The sequence below is a fragment of the Cydia pomonella genome, chromosome 1 (assembly GCF_033807575.1).
Source record: "Cydia pomonella isolate Wapato2018A chromosome 1, ilCydPomo1, whole genome shotgun sequence".
Taxonomy (NCBI): Eukaryota; Metazoa; Arthropoda; class Insecta; order Lepidoptera; family Tortricidae; genus Cydia; species Cydia pomonella.
In genome coordinates, this window is record NC_084703.1 from 36,854,071 (window position 1) to 36,869,618 (window position 15,548).

A 15,548-nucleotide genomic window follows, 5' to 3' on the forward strand; every position below is an offset into this window, starting at 1 on the left:
GGAGTAATGTACCCTTAATTTTTTTTCGGCGTACTTGATTCATATGTCTATACCAAACATCAGCTTTGAGTACCAACGATCACGGAGCGAAGCCGCGGACGGACATAGCGAAACTATAAGGGTTAAGAGGCAACAGGAGTGATCATTTTTCCACACAGATTATTAATTAGTTACTTCGTAATTTTTCCATACAAACGTACTTGACTGTTTCCTCAGTGGTTTTTAAAGCTTGAGCAATGATTTTTTCAACACAGATTATTATTATTAATATCTGTGTTCAAATATTCGCAAAAGCCGTCTAATTGACTAGGCCGCAAAGAGAAGCATGGTATTCAAAACTGACATCAATTAGCTTAAAAAGTAAAACAGCCCGACGCAGATAGACTCATTACCATTTAGATCTCAAAATTTCGTTACATTTGGTTATGTTTTGGAAGAGGAAACAGTCAGTTCGAGACATCGTTTTTTGAGATTTTTACGCAGAATTTTTCACCTAACTTGGCGTTGTCCTTATCGTACTAGTTTTAGGAGCCGATTCCATTAGCGAGACGGAAATATTCACCTAAAATATTTAAATCTCAGCTCCCGTATCCTCTTAAGTTAGCTACGCAACCCTAATAAATTGACGAACACAATTTCAGGAATTAAGCCAACATCCGTAAATTAAATTTTTGAGTGATATGATTAAATAGTAAATAAATAATCCGATCTGTGCCAATTATATCCACACTTTAGCGCCCCGGTATCGGAAAAAAATCTTAATTTGCAAAAACATCGTAAAAATACAAAAAAAAACGTATGTGTAAAAATACATTTAACTTTTTTGGCAATTAGAGATAAAGTATTTTAACATTTCAAATTTTGTTAAAGATCAGGCTCGAAATCGGGACTGATTTGGGCCCGATATCGGGAAGTGTGGATGTAAATTGTAATTATAACTTTGAAAAGCAAAACCTGCTCACTTGCTCAGGATCGCTATAGTAAGCCAAAGAGTAAAGTAATAGTAGGCACAAAAATGTTTTTAACTTTTTAACCTCTTGAACGCCAGACAGCGAAGGAATTTGCCGTGCCCCGGACGCAGGCGATCACGATTATTTAAACGAAATTGAACTTTACGGAGTCGCGCGTTAGTCCCTATTGCATTGGCGAAACTGTCGGCTGTAGCCGTCGTTGGCGTCCTTGGCAAGTATTTCAGATGTCGGCCATAGCCGACGGTGGCGGTCAAAAGGATAAGGGCCTGTCAACACCCAATGTTCTTGAAATTGATGTTAAAGTTAAGTGGCTGATAGACGGGCGAGTAAGTTCGCGAACTTATGGCTCGACGACTTTTTTCGCTTGTAAAGTACGCGTACTTAGGCTCACACACGAGCGAAAAAGGTCGTCGAGCTGTAAGTTCGCGAACTTACTCGCACGTCTATCCGGGACTTAAGTCATGCAGTTTCTCAAGAAAAACTATTTATTTTAGTAAAGAAAAAAAGATCTTAATATTCATTAAATTTCAAAGACCGTTGCCGTACTCGATACGTGACTAAACGAAATCGGCTCGATAGAAAATAATTTCAAAGATTGATCTTACAATCACCATTAACCGGTTCTATGTTGTTATTTTCTTTAACAAGGTGTATTTTTTCCGCAAAGATATCTTGAACTTTTTTGTGTAGAATTTAATAAGCTTTAATGTTGTCTTACACCATATTTTCCTAGATAACGTAGATTTAAAGTAAAATGCAAATTTCTCCAGATTGGTACACATTTTCCAAGATGACTGCGAGTCCTCGAGATCCTCAAAGATAAAATGGTATGGACATGAAAAGTGGCCTTTAATTTACATACATACCAAATTTCAGGACTGTTCGAGAAATTGCGAGGTTGGTTCTATTCCGATTGTACTATGCAGCAAATGAGGAATAAAAATGGGTCTAAAATAGATCTTTGAGATATTCCATCTCCACTGCCATTTCGGAAGAAATTACTTGCTACCTTTTGATTTCCCTGTGCTCGATATGATTTAATAAGGTTGAATGCAAGTCCTTTAATACAATATCAATTTAATTTGCTAATTAGAGTACCTAGGTCTAAATCAAATGCTTTAGAGAGGTCTCTAAATACGCAAATTATGTTTTGAGACTTCTCCCTTGCCTGCAAAATTCATTTAATTAAACTGGTACCAGCATTAGTATTGGACCTGCTTTTCGTGAAGCAAAACTGCTGTGCGTGCAAAATTTTATTCAAAATAAAGTGACAAATCAACTGCGTTAGCATTATTTCTTTGAATATTTTACTAAACGCCGGTAGCACAGAAACAGGACGATTATCAGAAGGTTTTATCTCAATGGCCTGATTTAAAAATGGGAACTACTTTACTATACTTCATTAAGTTCGAAAAAACACCATTGTCTACATAAAACTATTAAAAACACAAGCTATAGAGTGGGTGCTACGACATCCAGAAGTTTGACTGACACGCCCCTTAAGTCCTCCGTCTTCTTTATCTTAATCATTTTAAAAGACTTCAAGATATCAAAAGGAGAAAAATGATAAAAATGAAAATTACTGATATTATCTATTTGTTCATTTTGACGGAGAATGGATTCAGCTACTGAGGAAGAGAGAACCAGACATCTAGGTCGTTTTTCTAGGAATTTTAGAATAGAAGTTATTAAATTCATTGGCCACCTCTATTGCGTTAGTTACGAATTTATCTTCAATCTTCAAGGAAATTCCAGATTCGCTTTTATTTCGTTGGCCAGTCTCAGTATTTATTATTTTCTTGACTGTCTTGGCCTTATTTTTTGAGGATTTAATTTTGTCATTTAAGTATGCTGTTTTCGCCTCATTGCATACTTTTTTAAATACCTAGGTTAGAATAGTTCATGTACTGGTGGAACCGTTCGTCAGTGGTGTAAGACCTCTTGTGATAAATGATCTCTACTTTTCCGGATTGCGGTAGTTTTTTTACATAACACGTCGTTGGCAAACTAGCATACGGCCCGCCTGATGGTAAGCTGTCACCGTAGCCTATGGACTCCTGCAACACCGGAAATATTACATGCGCGTTGCCAACCTTTTAAAAACTTGCCCACTCATTAAATGAAAGTTACCTAGCGACTTTAATTTGCTTCTTATCAAATTGCAGGTCTTATCAAATTCCTTACATACGGCATTATGAAGCATCTTGAATAGTTTATTCGGATAATTTGAATCTAGCTGTGAAGTAATCACAGTAACTGCTACATCAGATTCCAATCGTTCTAGTCTACTTTTACTTGAGAGGCCTTACTTCTATGATGCGCTCCAAGTGTGTTTTTGCTAGGTAATTTAACTAACTTAGCCTTATGATAGGAAACGAACTCCAATCAAGATGCTTTTTTTTCTAGATAAACACAGTTTATATAGATATTGTCTCCATTTGACTTTGATCCTTATTCTTTCACTGATATGTGTTCAATTTGTTAAATATCAAAAAGAGGCGCCATCTTATAGATCGAAGGCCAAAGGTTTAGCAGCATCTTTAGGTAGTGAAAGAATAAGGATCAAACAAAATGTTTAATTATGTCAAAAGATGGCAGTAAATTTACGCCGCAGTTTTCTTTGACAATACACCTCTATTTCTCTTTGATAATACTTGATAAATATGCAAAATCGCATGACGGGGGATAATAGACGCAAATTATTAGATACTGATCGGTCTCTGCAGAAGCAATATCGCTCACGTGGTTAACAGAACAGCCGGAAAGGTCCTAGGTTCTTTATAAAACTTACTAACTATTGGTTGCAACTAGTTGCACTGCACGATTGGCTCGAATTCGTGAGTGACACCACTGAACTAGCAACATTCTTAGTGCCCGTAAGGTCCGTCCTTAGATATATGTAAATGGTGTATGTATCTTCCCAATAAAGTCTAAAACTGCAGAAGGGATTTCGTGCGGTTTTCACCAATCAATAATGGTCCTTGAGGAAGGTTTAGGCGTATATAATTTGTTTGTAGAACCCGTGCGAAGCTCCGGCGGGTCGCTAGTATAATAATATAACTGTGTGTTTTCCTGTTAGAATGCATAATAAGTTAAAATATATTGAATGTAGAGGGATTTGTAGCATTACATAATATAAATTCGATTGGTTTATGTAAATTTTATTGTGATGCAGTTTGTGCTTAGTAATACTGTGGAATTATATCTAAAACAACAAATTTTCTTTTGGTATTTTATTGGGCTAAGGTATACTCAAATAAAGTCATCAAATATATAATTTTCAATATGCACAGTTACCTTTATACATGTAAATTATATAGTACACAGCAAATAAATAATAAATAGTATCAAAATTTTAGGATTTTCATTAATAAACTTGTAAAGCTTGATGTGATAATAATATGATACAAAATGAGATGACTAAATTGCAAGTTCTTGTTTTAACCATAAGGTTTAGAATAATTTACACATTTAACTAATTTTTATAACTTTAAATCAAAAATACTATTATCATCATCGGTCGAATGGCATTTTTCTTTGTTAAAATTATATAACCAATTAATATTTGTATTATCACCCAACTGACTTAACATTACAAACAATATAATATGGCATAATAATCAATTGATACTTTGATTTGAATTATATTTCTTTTAGAAATTATACATTGCAACATAATAAAAATCTAAGCAATATTAGCTTACTATGAATAATTGTCAATATCAAAACATTTATCCTATAGGTTATTGCTTAATATTAAATATTTCTTAGTAGCTTGTATTGAAATTACAATATTCAGTACAAAATGCCACAATTAATAAAAGATAGGGGCCGTCATATGCTGGATCGTTGAAGTATTTTACGATTGTCTTTTGAGCACTTAGATATAGAGAAATATCTTTTACTTGATCAAGTCTCTGATATCCATACGGCCAACAATGCGCGTTTTAATTACTTACGTTGCCTAAACTACTCCACTGGCATGTGTTCTGGGCCGCCTGCTATCATCACAGACTTTGCGGTCTTACTAATCTGACTACCAGTTAGCCATTCCGGGTTTGTTCAGTGTCATAAAATATATTTGACAAGAAGAGCCCCCTTTAGCGGAGGAAAAGAATACTTTGTCGTTGCGCTCACATAAAAATTTGAGCCGCTGAGCTTTCTTGTGCATAAAGACACCATCTAAGTGCCCACTTTCAACTGAACGTATTTCAATAGCTTTATTCCCCCATCCCATGATTTGCCCTGTGCCAATGTATGCAACCGATGTTGGCATTTCGCCCCACTGTAACAAATTGTAAATCATATTAGCAGTTTCGTGAAATAAAGTCTTTGCAGAAACTTAACATTGAACACAAACATGTATACTGACCTGAAGTACAATATTTTTGCTGACACGTCCGTACGTATTGACATACACTCCCTCATTATCGTAGCACAATAAAAGTTGCACTCCATTTGAGTTCGGCAGAGGGACAATGCAGTGTGGAACTATAGCCCCCTGTATCTGAAAAGAGTACATTTTAAACTGATATTGCACAACAACAATATGATACTGCTAGCTTGTCGAAGATAATAATAGAGACCAGTTGAGACAGTTGAGACAGCTATGTTTTTAACACTATTGATTAAATTAACTTTCAGTTTGAGAGGTATGATGCCACAGACAGATTCACAAGCTAAACTGCCTGCGTCAGGGGTACAGTAATGCAATAGTACGAAAACTCACATGCTTTGGAATATAAATGTCGTAGACAGTGGCAGTGTCTAGATCAACGGCATGGAAGCCGTCAGCTGATCCATAAATTACTTTCAGTCTTGTGCCTTCTTCAATAGTGAGATCGACCAGTAGAGGCCTGGGAAAAAGGAAACATGTCAATAATACAATAAGGTTAGGCTCATGTCGGCAGCCGATCGTTAAATCCGCCAGATCATGAAATTCTTAGGCATTAGGTTTCACAAGAAACGTGAAGATCTCGCCTATTTCTGGACAGTTTGCCTTTCGGGAATCTGAAGTAACTTAGTATTCGTAAGATTGCAGGTAAAACCTATGCTGGTGCCATCTGTAAAGTACTTCAACCGGCCAACCCCATTATGTATAGTGCTCTCAGCTATGGTATATTTTTTGCACACGATGTGGAATGAGTGAATGTGATGACTTAAGCGCATGATATTGAGCTAAAAAAAACCTTGATTTAGTCTATATTGCAGTTGGCGATTGAACTTGCTGTCAGTACGATAAAAGAATACTAATTTAACCTTTTAAACGCTTTAGGTAACAAACAGCGAGCTAATGCAAACCATACTTAAAAGTGCCACCTTAATACCTATAGTTATCCTTTGCGCTGTGGGCACGACTAGTAACGACTGTAGGTGTACATGATTTTAAGTTGTGTGAGCGACTTCAACTCTAGTGCCCATACTTTTAGTAAGCATTTTTTACATTGCATTTCAAATCAGTCTTATGGTATCAGTCGATCTAGTTTGTTTTGAGGATCAAATGTCTTTAAACCCTTTGCTTCAAATCAATACCAGTGGGGCGACGCAACTATCGGCCTTTCTCGGCTCAGCATTGCTCCGAGCATTAGGGTTGGCACAACCTGACGTCCCTATTAGGGATGAAAATTCCGGAGAAAAACAAATGATTTTTCGGGAATTTTACTAAATGTAGTTTTTTTCGGGTTGCTACTGCCACAATACCACTGATGAGTGATGACAGTGTGAAATATATAAAATGTAAGAAACTAACACAATAGACGTGCAAACTTAACTTTCCTGTTTAAATATTGCATGTATGAGTATAGCTCCTATACAATTTATTTTCAATAAAATGGAAGGAATCGAATGGTACCAATTTGTTATAAAGTATTTTGGAAGTTAAAAAGAACTTAAATTTGAAACTTTACGATCTAGTATTTTGTAACATTTTATCATTACTAAATATTTTTTTAGTAACTAATTTTTTTTTTGCACATTTTGTGTATATTTAACTAGATTTTTTATAAAATTCCACATGTAATAGCAATAGGCCTTTTCATCTGCGTAAGATGTTTTAACATCCTGGTAACGACTTCATAGCTGTATAAGGATCGCATAAGGGTGCGAGAGAGGATCCCTCATCCACATTGTCTTAATGCAAAAGTATATATTCCTTAATGAATCAACCTGTCTGTAACCATTTTGATATGCACATATAGATATTATCATTCACTCATTCGATGCAGCTCTATTTATCTATAGCTATAATAGCAAATGGTGGGTACTACCCATTGCTATGTACCTGTGTTGAAGGTCTCCAAAATTCTTGAAAGCCATGAATTTGTGATACGGTTTTGGAGCCCAGGCGTATATTTCAATAGAATCCTTCAAAGCAATGACGAGAAACTTTATACGTTCGTATTTAACGATGCGGAAGTGTACTGCGCCCTGCAGCTCGCCAACATTTATCCAGCCATTTCTTCGTTCTACTTGCTGCAATATAGACAAAAAAGAAATTAAGATTGCTGTTGGAAAACGAAACGAACAATTTAGATGTCAGGAAGAATCTATCAGGAATTACTACTTACATCGCTGAGACCATCAGTGCGCAAAATTTTAGATTTCAACCAGCTCAAATAATACACGCGAACACGGTTCTTTTTCCCAGATACTGTCACAAGGATGTTTTGCCCTTCCAACACTTCCATTTGCTGGAAGCGGCGTCGAGAGATCAATTGATAAACTTTTCCTTGACCAGAACGGTCTAACAACATCAATCCATTTTCGGTGCCGATGAGTAAGTTGACACCTGAAACAAACAAAAATAGTATCAAACAATCAGAATGACACAGCGAACATCTAGCCGTCGCAAAATATAATAAACAATCTTTATATAATGCTGAGGATATGAAGGGAGATAAATAGGCGGATGTTAATAAAGGATACTCACCCCATAATGCAGCACATAGAATCTCGGAGTTGAATCTTTTCTTGTACTTTCGTATTTCAGGAGTGTCGGAAGAAAGGTCATGCCCAGTGGGAGTAACGTTGACATTGACATGGCTCTCACGGCGCGACGCGTTTCCGCCGGAGCCACCGGTGCCGCTGCCCGTGGAGCCGGCGCCGAAGCCGAAAGTTAGGAACGACCGCTGCTTCTGTTGCAAGGGGTGGAATTGTTGCTGCGAGCCCACGGAGGAGTTGGAGGGGGAGTGTTGTAAGGCATGCGGGTGCGCAGGCGCGGGCGACGCCGCGCCCGTCACGAACGACTTGGACGGGGTGGACTGGACCGAGGACGGGAGCGGGTGATGATGGTGTGCCGATGGAGTGCCACCTGCGATCGCTTGCCTATACTGCAAAGAGAAAACAAAATTGTTACCAAGGCGGAAGTCAATTAGGCATAATGGTTCAACTATTACTTTCCCCTCGCGCCCCTCTCCCAATATCATGGCTTAATGCTTCTAAAACCTTACGCCTTATCAGTACTACTAATGTAGTAAATCAATATCAGATTTTTAGTGGATTGTATAAAATAATAATAGTACAAAACAGAATCGGACTGATCTCAAATTGTACTTTTCTTATTTTTTATGGACAGGCTTTAGTCTATTTTTTGGTGTTTACTTAACTGCTAGTTATTAATACGTGATTGGTTAGTCATTTAATCCCATCTTCCAATTATTAGTCAAAGAAGATTCAACACTAAATATATAATGTTATGTATTAGCTTGATGACTGATACAAATCTTGAGAAAACTGTGATCATGACTGTATAAACTGAATTTGATGACAGCAAGCAATGAATGAATAACATTCCGATTAATATAATTTGTAATCTACAGTACAATACAAACAGTATTTAAAAAACATATTTGAATGAATTTTTATTTGTTTTTAAGACTGGTCAACGTGAAGTATGTTTATATATTTACACCTAATTCCTTTGTTATAAGGCGTAAAATAAATACATATTTTGACGTCGCTTGTACGATGTACCTAATTTTCATATAAGTCTGTTAAATTTCCGCTTGCCCCAAAGTTAAAATGTATAGGCGCAACCGCCTAAACGTAACATAATATGTATATACAGATCATGTCTACCCACAGCCAGGAGCGCGGCAAGGAATTGCAACCATACCTATTCATTTTAAATTGCCACTCTTTTTTTTGTTACTGTTATTAAGCAGCCAAAACGGCATTTTTGCTACCTAAAAGCTAGAGTAAATATATCGTTTGCATTTGACGTGACAGTTCGATATAAGGGAAGCAGTTTAGATGCATAAAGTATACAAGGAAGAAGTAAGATGCAGCACTAACGTTCAACAAAAACAGTCTATGAGAAATATAGAAGCAGTTCCTGTTGCATCAATGTGATTCATACTTACGCAGTGTTAGCGCTGCCTTCAGAGCGGTCGTAGGTGATGTCTCCGGGATGTTTGCATGATCGACAACCATTATAACATTAATATGATAAACCAAAAGCTTTCACCCACAAATATTTTTCGATCACAAATAAGCTTAATATGTGACTGAGTATTCAATATTATCAAGTAGCTTTGTAATGTTAAACGAAATAACAATAAAACCTTAGGACTCTTGTATTGCTCTACAAAATATAAAAAATAGGTCACGTCAGAAGGCTTAGGACAGGAGCGCCGCGGCAGTATCTCCCGCGCGAAGTACATTACTAGTAGAAGGTGCAGCGCGTTAAATACGGCGTTGCGTGAACAAAAGATTTCCTTTGGCAGGATTGGTATTACTAGCCTATATGGTGTCCCACTGCTGGGCAAAGCCCTCCCCGCTCGATCTCTATTCGTCTCAAACGGGAGGCGATGACATTTTTACGTGTTTCTATGGCTGCCATTCCTCATCCCACCAACGGAGCGGCAGCTGACGTCTACTTTTCGCCCTTTCAAAAAATCATCCCGTAAGGGCGTGAAAAGGGAGGTGGAATTTGTATGGCGAATCAATAACTGCTGAACCTATTTAGGTGAAATCGACGTCTACATCTTTGATTTAGTTGAAAATTATACGAAATTTGACTTAGAACCTAAACTTGAACAGTTATTAACCTCAGAGGTCACCGACTTCTTAAATTTACCTTAGGAACACAAAGATTAATTCTGCCAAAGGAATGTTTTTTTCAGACCATGCAGTATTTGACCTTTTTTGCTTTCTGCACCTTCAACTATACCCGTCCTTTTCTAGCTGTATTAATTAGAGAGGGCGGGGAGATTCTGTCGCGGCGCTCCTGTGCAAAGCCTACTGGGAATAGATAACGATTCATTCAGTTATACAAGTCATACGTACTTAGGTTTCATCATTTTTAGTTACAGTAGACTGACATTTATACACAATTCTAAATGATCTTTAGTCATTGACACTATTGGTATTTTATGTATAAGTATGAATAAATAACTACGAATAAATAAACATTTAAAAATGTTGTATAAGCGTGTCAAAAATGGAGTATAAATAAAGCCCCACCGTGATAGGTGTTTCGCCGTTAGCGCAAATATGACATGATTCAAACTTTGAACTACATTAACTGCTGATGTGATACACAAAGCACAATATTAATATGAACAATGATATTATTAATGAAATATCACACTTAGCTGATAAAACAGTTCCTAATGTTTCCAAGGACATCATTTTGAACTTAGGTTTGGACCGTACCGTAAAGAAATGTACCGTCTTTTTGATCAAGTATTGGAGAGAATATTTGTTATATTTCCTGACACCAGGCTTCTACTATTTTTTGAAGTGAATTACTAATGTTGCAGCAGTGATGTTTTTTAGGAGCTGCCGCTTCATAGTCCAGTACCTTTCGAAAGGGCGGACTGCAGAGTGTCTTATATAGTGTTGGTAGGAACTCAAGTCTTTTGAGTGTAAATTGAAGAACTCGACTCGTTTTTACGAGACTCAGAGCTTAAAAAACTTCTGAGTCAGTGAGTCCTTTATTGAGTATTTTTAATAGGCGTTATTGTATGATTTATGTTATGTACATCCATGAATTTTACATAAAGACAACGCATTTCTAAGTTATTTGTAAAAAAATTGCAAATTCTCCGAAAAGGACTCTACAAAAAATACAACAAGTCTCTACAAACGTCCCGGGACTCTAATAAGTCGAAAAGAACTCGAGTTTCGTCTTTGACGAATTACTTGCCAAAACAGTACCTATACACAGTGTTTTACAGAAGCCAAAAAAGTGACATTTCAGTTTCTTTTGCAACGCTTGAGTGGTTATGGTCCCTGTTTTCTACCACTCCTGGGCAGATTTTCCAAAGTCAAAGTGGATTTATTTATTCGTTTGTATACGAGGGCTGCCTTTTAAGTTCTGTAGTTTGGTAAAACTTAAGACAATATAAGTGTTAATTGGTATTTATTGTTTTTCAAAGTAATCACCGTGATACGTAATACACTTTTTCACTCGATCGAACCAGTTTTCGAAAAACAAAAGTCCGAAGTCGGGGTCTCCAAAATGGCCGTTTTGTATGCCTCAACCGCTTTTCAGGCGTTCGGTACCGTTGACCACGAAGTCGTTGCTTGATTTTTGGAAAAGTGTAGAAGTCATTGGGACTCAAGTCTGGACTGAACGACGGGTGTTCCAGATTTTCGACGTATTGTCTTTTAAAAACTCAATTGTCTGCCTAGCGGAGTGCGAGCTCGCATTATCGTGGTGCAGTACTATACGATGCTCTAGGGGTTGTTTTTTCGGAACTCGCTGATAACTTCTGGTAAACAAACATTGGTATACCAGTCAGCATTGACCGTTTTACGATCCTCTAGCACGGTGGTGGCAACGTGGCCACTTTTCGCAACAAACGCGGCGACCATTTTTTTTCGAAGTGCTCCGTGAGCGTATATGCCTCAACCGCTTTTCAGGCGTTCGGTACCGTTTACCACGAAGTCGTTGCTTAATTTTTGGAAAAGTGTAGAAGTCATTGGGGCTCAAGTCTGGACTGAACGACGGGTGTTCCAGATTTTCGACGTTTTGTCTTTTAAAAACTCAATTGTCTGTCTAGCGGTGTGCGAGCTCGCATTATCGTGGTGCAGTACTATACGATGCTCTAGGGGTTGTTTTTTCGGAACTCGCTGATAACTTCTGGTAAACAAACATTGGTATACCAGTCAGCATTTACCGTTTTACGATCCTCTAGCACGGTGGTGGCAACGTGGCCACTTTTCGCAACAAACGTGGCGACCATTTTTTTTCGAAGTGCTCCGTGAGCGTATTACTTTGGTCGGTTTTGGCTCATCTTGGAACACCCAAACAGTTAACTGCTGTTTAGAATCCAGATCGTAGGCATATATCCAAGACTCGTCACCACTGATAATGTCGTAAACGTGTTTAGAGTTTCCTTTGGTTGAATTTTCGTAAAGTTTTGCGACACCATCTAACGCGAGCCGTTTTTTGATCTTCACCGAGTAAATAAAGTATCCAGCGTGAGATAAATATTTTTACGCCTAAGTGGTCATGCAAATTATTTTGAACACTGGTCCCTGATATGCCCAATGTAGCTTCTATCTCACGGTGTGTCGCATGGCGATCTTCGACGATCAGTTGCAGTACAGCATCAATGTTCTCCTGAGTCACGGCTGTTTTTGGTCGACCTCCATGATGCCTATCACTAAAACTAGAGCAACCACGTTGAAATTCTAAATACCAACGTTCCACAGTGCGGAGGCATGGTGCTTTATTATTAAAAACAGTAGTCAGTCTAGCACTGAAGACGCATTAAACCTCTTTTGAAGTTGTAATTTTTTTTTAAGTACGTACGTAAATTTTCCTTCGAAATTTCCATTTTCACAAATGACTTGTCAACTTTGAACCGACGCTGTACTGAAACGATTCGGCCGATCTCGAGTCATTCTTTTGTTTTCAAGTTTTAAATTCAAATATTTTACGATGATACTAGTTAGGGTTCCGTAGCCAAATGGCAAAAAACGGAACCCTTATAGATTCGTCATGTCCGTCTGTCTGTCCGATTATGTCACAGCCACTTTTTTATTTTATAATATCGCGGGAGGTTTGCAAACGACAGAACTTAAAAGGCAGCCCTCGTATTGCAGACATACTATATTACAGGACTGAATTTACGAGAGTGAATCAAAAAAATATTACATTGGCTTATTTACAAAATCTCTTTACCCTTTAGTTTTATTTTTATTTTAAGGTGTCATTATGAGGATGAATTATTTGTCAATTATATTTAATCTAATTACTCCCGCCATTTCACTCTCATAAATTATTTTGTGCAACATGTCGTCTTAAGAAGTCCATCTACGGAAATAGTACATTACTATAGAGGCCGGGAAACGTAGGGTTGCAGACCAAGTAAATACATACAAACGCGGATAAAGATATGCGGCCGGCAACCCCGTTTCTCGCCGAGATTTGTATAGTGCTTTTCTCAAACTTGCAATTAAAACAAAAAATTGTAGTCAATTTGTTTTGTGGTTAACTACTCGGCTCGCCACTCTACCAGCGGTGCCTTACACGCGTAAGTCCGCGCGCCTGCGCGATGGACCACCGCCGTTGCTAAGCACAACAGATCACCGTACCGTACCTATATTTGTTGATGGTTGAATGCCAAGACGTTGTATCACAATTTGAAGTTAAAAAACAAAAGAAGGTTGCTTTACAGTCCTAGGTGTGTAATGCAGTATGAAATTCCTTTACATATCATCTTCACTCATCGCACCTGATATGTAGTATTTCCCATAGAAATAGGATAGTATAGAAAGACTGTCAAACTTCGAAAGTGTGACCAAACATGAAATGCAAGTGTGTGCGTAAATTGTCTATGTGCGAACAAAAATAGTGATGTCATGTTACAACATATTAATAATCTATCGATGTTAAACTGCTTTATCGACTACTTTTTGAAATGTGTTTGAAAAATATGAAAATGAAAAAGTTGAAGTTGTTTGAAAATGTGTTCGCAAAGAGTTGACTTACCAAAGAAAAAATTGAATTTCGAGTCTTTTCCTACTGAAAAGTTGGGTTGGGTGTGTATACGCTGTGTACAAGTATACGCTGTCTTGTGTTTCCTTGTGTTGGCGGCAAAGCCGTGGAAAAGTGGTTAAAATGTAAGTACTGTGTTACCTTCAAAAAAGGTATTATAATTACATTCGTTATAATACCTTTAAGTCGGTTATAAAGGTAATATCTTAATGATGTCTTGTGAACAACTAATTCCATTCCTACTAATATACCGACAAGTTATCGATACAGTCATATGAACATTTTGTGAAGCCCTAGCGTAAAGTAACAGTTTAGGTTTTTACACAAAATATTCTAAATTATTGACTAATATGATGAAATATTAACACACAATTGAAGAACAACTTATAATGAACTGTATAAATTGGTTTTTTACACTTTTTATGCTGTTAATTTGATAAAATATCGTTACGAAAATACCCTAGGACCTAATTTGACGTAAATCGTGTCATCATTTCATAGCAAGTTTGAGAAAAAAATAGTTACATGCCGTATAAAGTATTGTGTCTGAAAAAAAGTCTACCAAACATTTTTTTTTGGATATTCATGAGACAGTTGGCACTGATGCTTTACTCTATTTCACGGCTGCTTTCTGGATTGCTTGGTTTAAAAGAGGCTGATCTGCCCCCGCTCTTGAAAAATGTTAAACAATTATTTGATAAGATAGGTGAATCAGTTTTAATTATCTATATACCAGCGACCCTAAAATGTGCAAAAAATCTAAATCTTTAAATCTTGTGATTTAAAACAGTGCTAGAATAATGGGCGCCACGAAAATTAATTTTTAACCAAGGTTAACCAATACCACTTTTTATCAGCCGAGTAATTGCCAATTTTTCCAAAATTATCGGAAGACATCCGTGGAACTAATTTTGATGACGATAAGGCGGAGACGGATGATGCCTGTTGTGGAGGCGTTTTTCGAGATTCACAAAGTGTGAGAATAAGACTTAAATTTTATATTTAGTTTATATATGAATTTCAGTAAAATGCCATTTAAATTAGTCGTTGTTTTCGAAATTTGTGTATGTTTCAATTATTAGAGACAATAAAGAGGTGTGCTTAGTGTTATTAATATAACTCGTTTAGCTTTCTATGGCTATGTCATAGGAACTGATTTTCAGCTTCAGTGCGGCAAAATCTTCACTATCTGCAGAGCGAATTTTTATGTAGCCCAAAACTGAATGAATACATATGACGCAAGGGACAAATTGTTTTATAAAGAAGCTATTGGTGGCCAATCTGCACGAATGGAAGTGAGTCGTAGAAAAGCTCACCTCTTCGCTGGTGGACTTGTCATGGCGCGGCGGCGTGGTGGGCTGGCCGGCCTGGCTGAGCAGGTCGGGCAGCACAGAGCTGGTGCGCGAGCCGCTGCCCTCCGCGCCCGGCGCGCCTCCGCGGCCCTGCGGCACAACACACGCTACACTCTACGGTCGCGGGCGCGTGGCGTGGTGCGCCGCCGAGCGGCTGCTCTGCAGCGACATCGCGAAACCACACTAAATTCACTACATTGCAAACCTCAACAGTTACATATTCCAGCATTATTGTAAGTCCGGCGGCAACTCAACGTGACAAACACAAACACGGCA

At 37.7% G+C, this 15,548-nt stretch overlaps 1 protein-coding gene across 13 annotated transcripts in view; it reads right to left on the bottom strand.

Annotated features, from left to right (window-relative positions):
- Nucleotides 1-4,116: 4,116 nt before the first annotated feature.
- LOC133521661 (serine/threonine-protein kinase mig-15) overlaps nucleotides 4,117-15,548 on the bottom strand; it is a 29,165-nt gene continuing 17,733 nt past the window's right edge. For 6 of the 13 annotated variants that reach the window (XM_061856767.1, XM_061856766.1, XM_061856765.1 and 3 more), the window contains 7 exons: nucleotides 15,237-15,362; nucleotides 7,900-8,299; nucleotides 7,538-7,758; nucleotides 7,252-7,442; nucleotides 5,701-5,827; nucleotides 5,344-5,478; nucleotides 4,117-5,256 (listed from right to left, as the gene is read on the bottom strand). In XM_061856767.1, the coding sequence (XP_061712751.1) occupies nucleotides 5,008-5,256; nucleotides 5,344-5,478; nucleotides 5,701-5,827; nucleotides 7,252-7,442; nucleotides 7,538-7,758; nucleotides 7,900-8,299; nucleotides 15,237-15,362 (1,449 nt within the window). In that variant the 3' untranslated portion in view covers nucleotides 4,117-5,007. The remainder of the gene's footprint in view (nucleotides 5,257-5,343; nucleotides 5,479-5,700; nucleotides 5,828-7,251; nucleotides 7,443-7,537; nucleotides 7,759-7,899; nucleotides 8,300-15,236; nucleotides 15,363-15,548) is intronic. The other 7 variants (XM_061856768.1, XM_061856797.1, XM_061856803.1 and 4 more) reach the window with 4 other exon arrangements.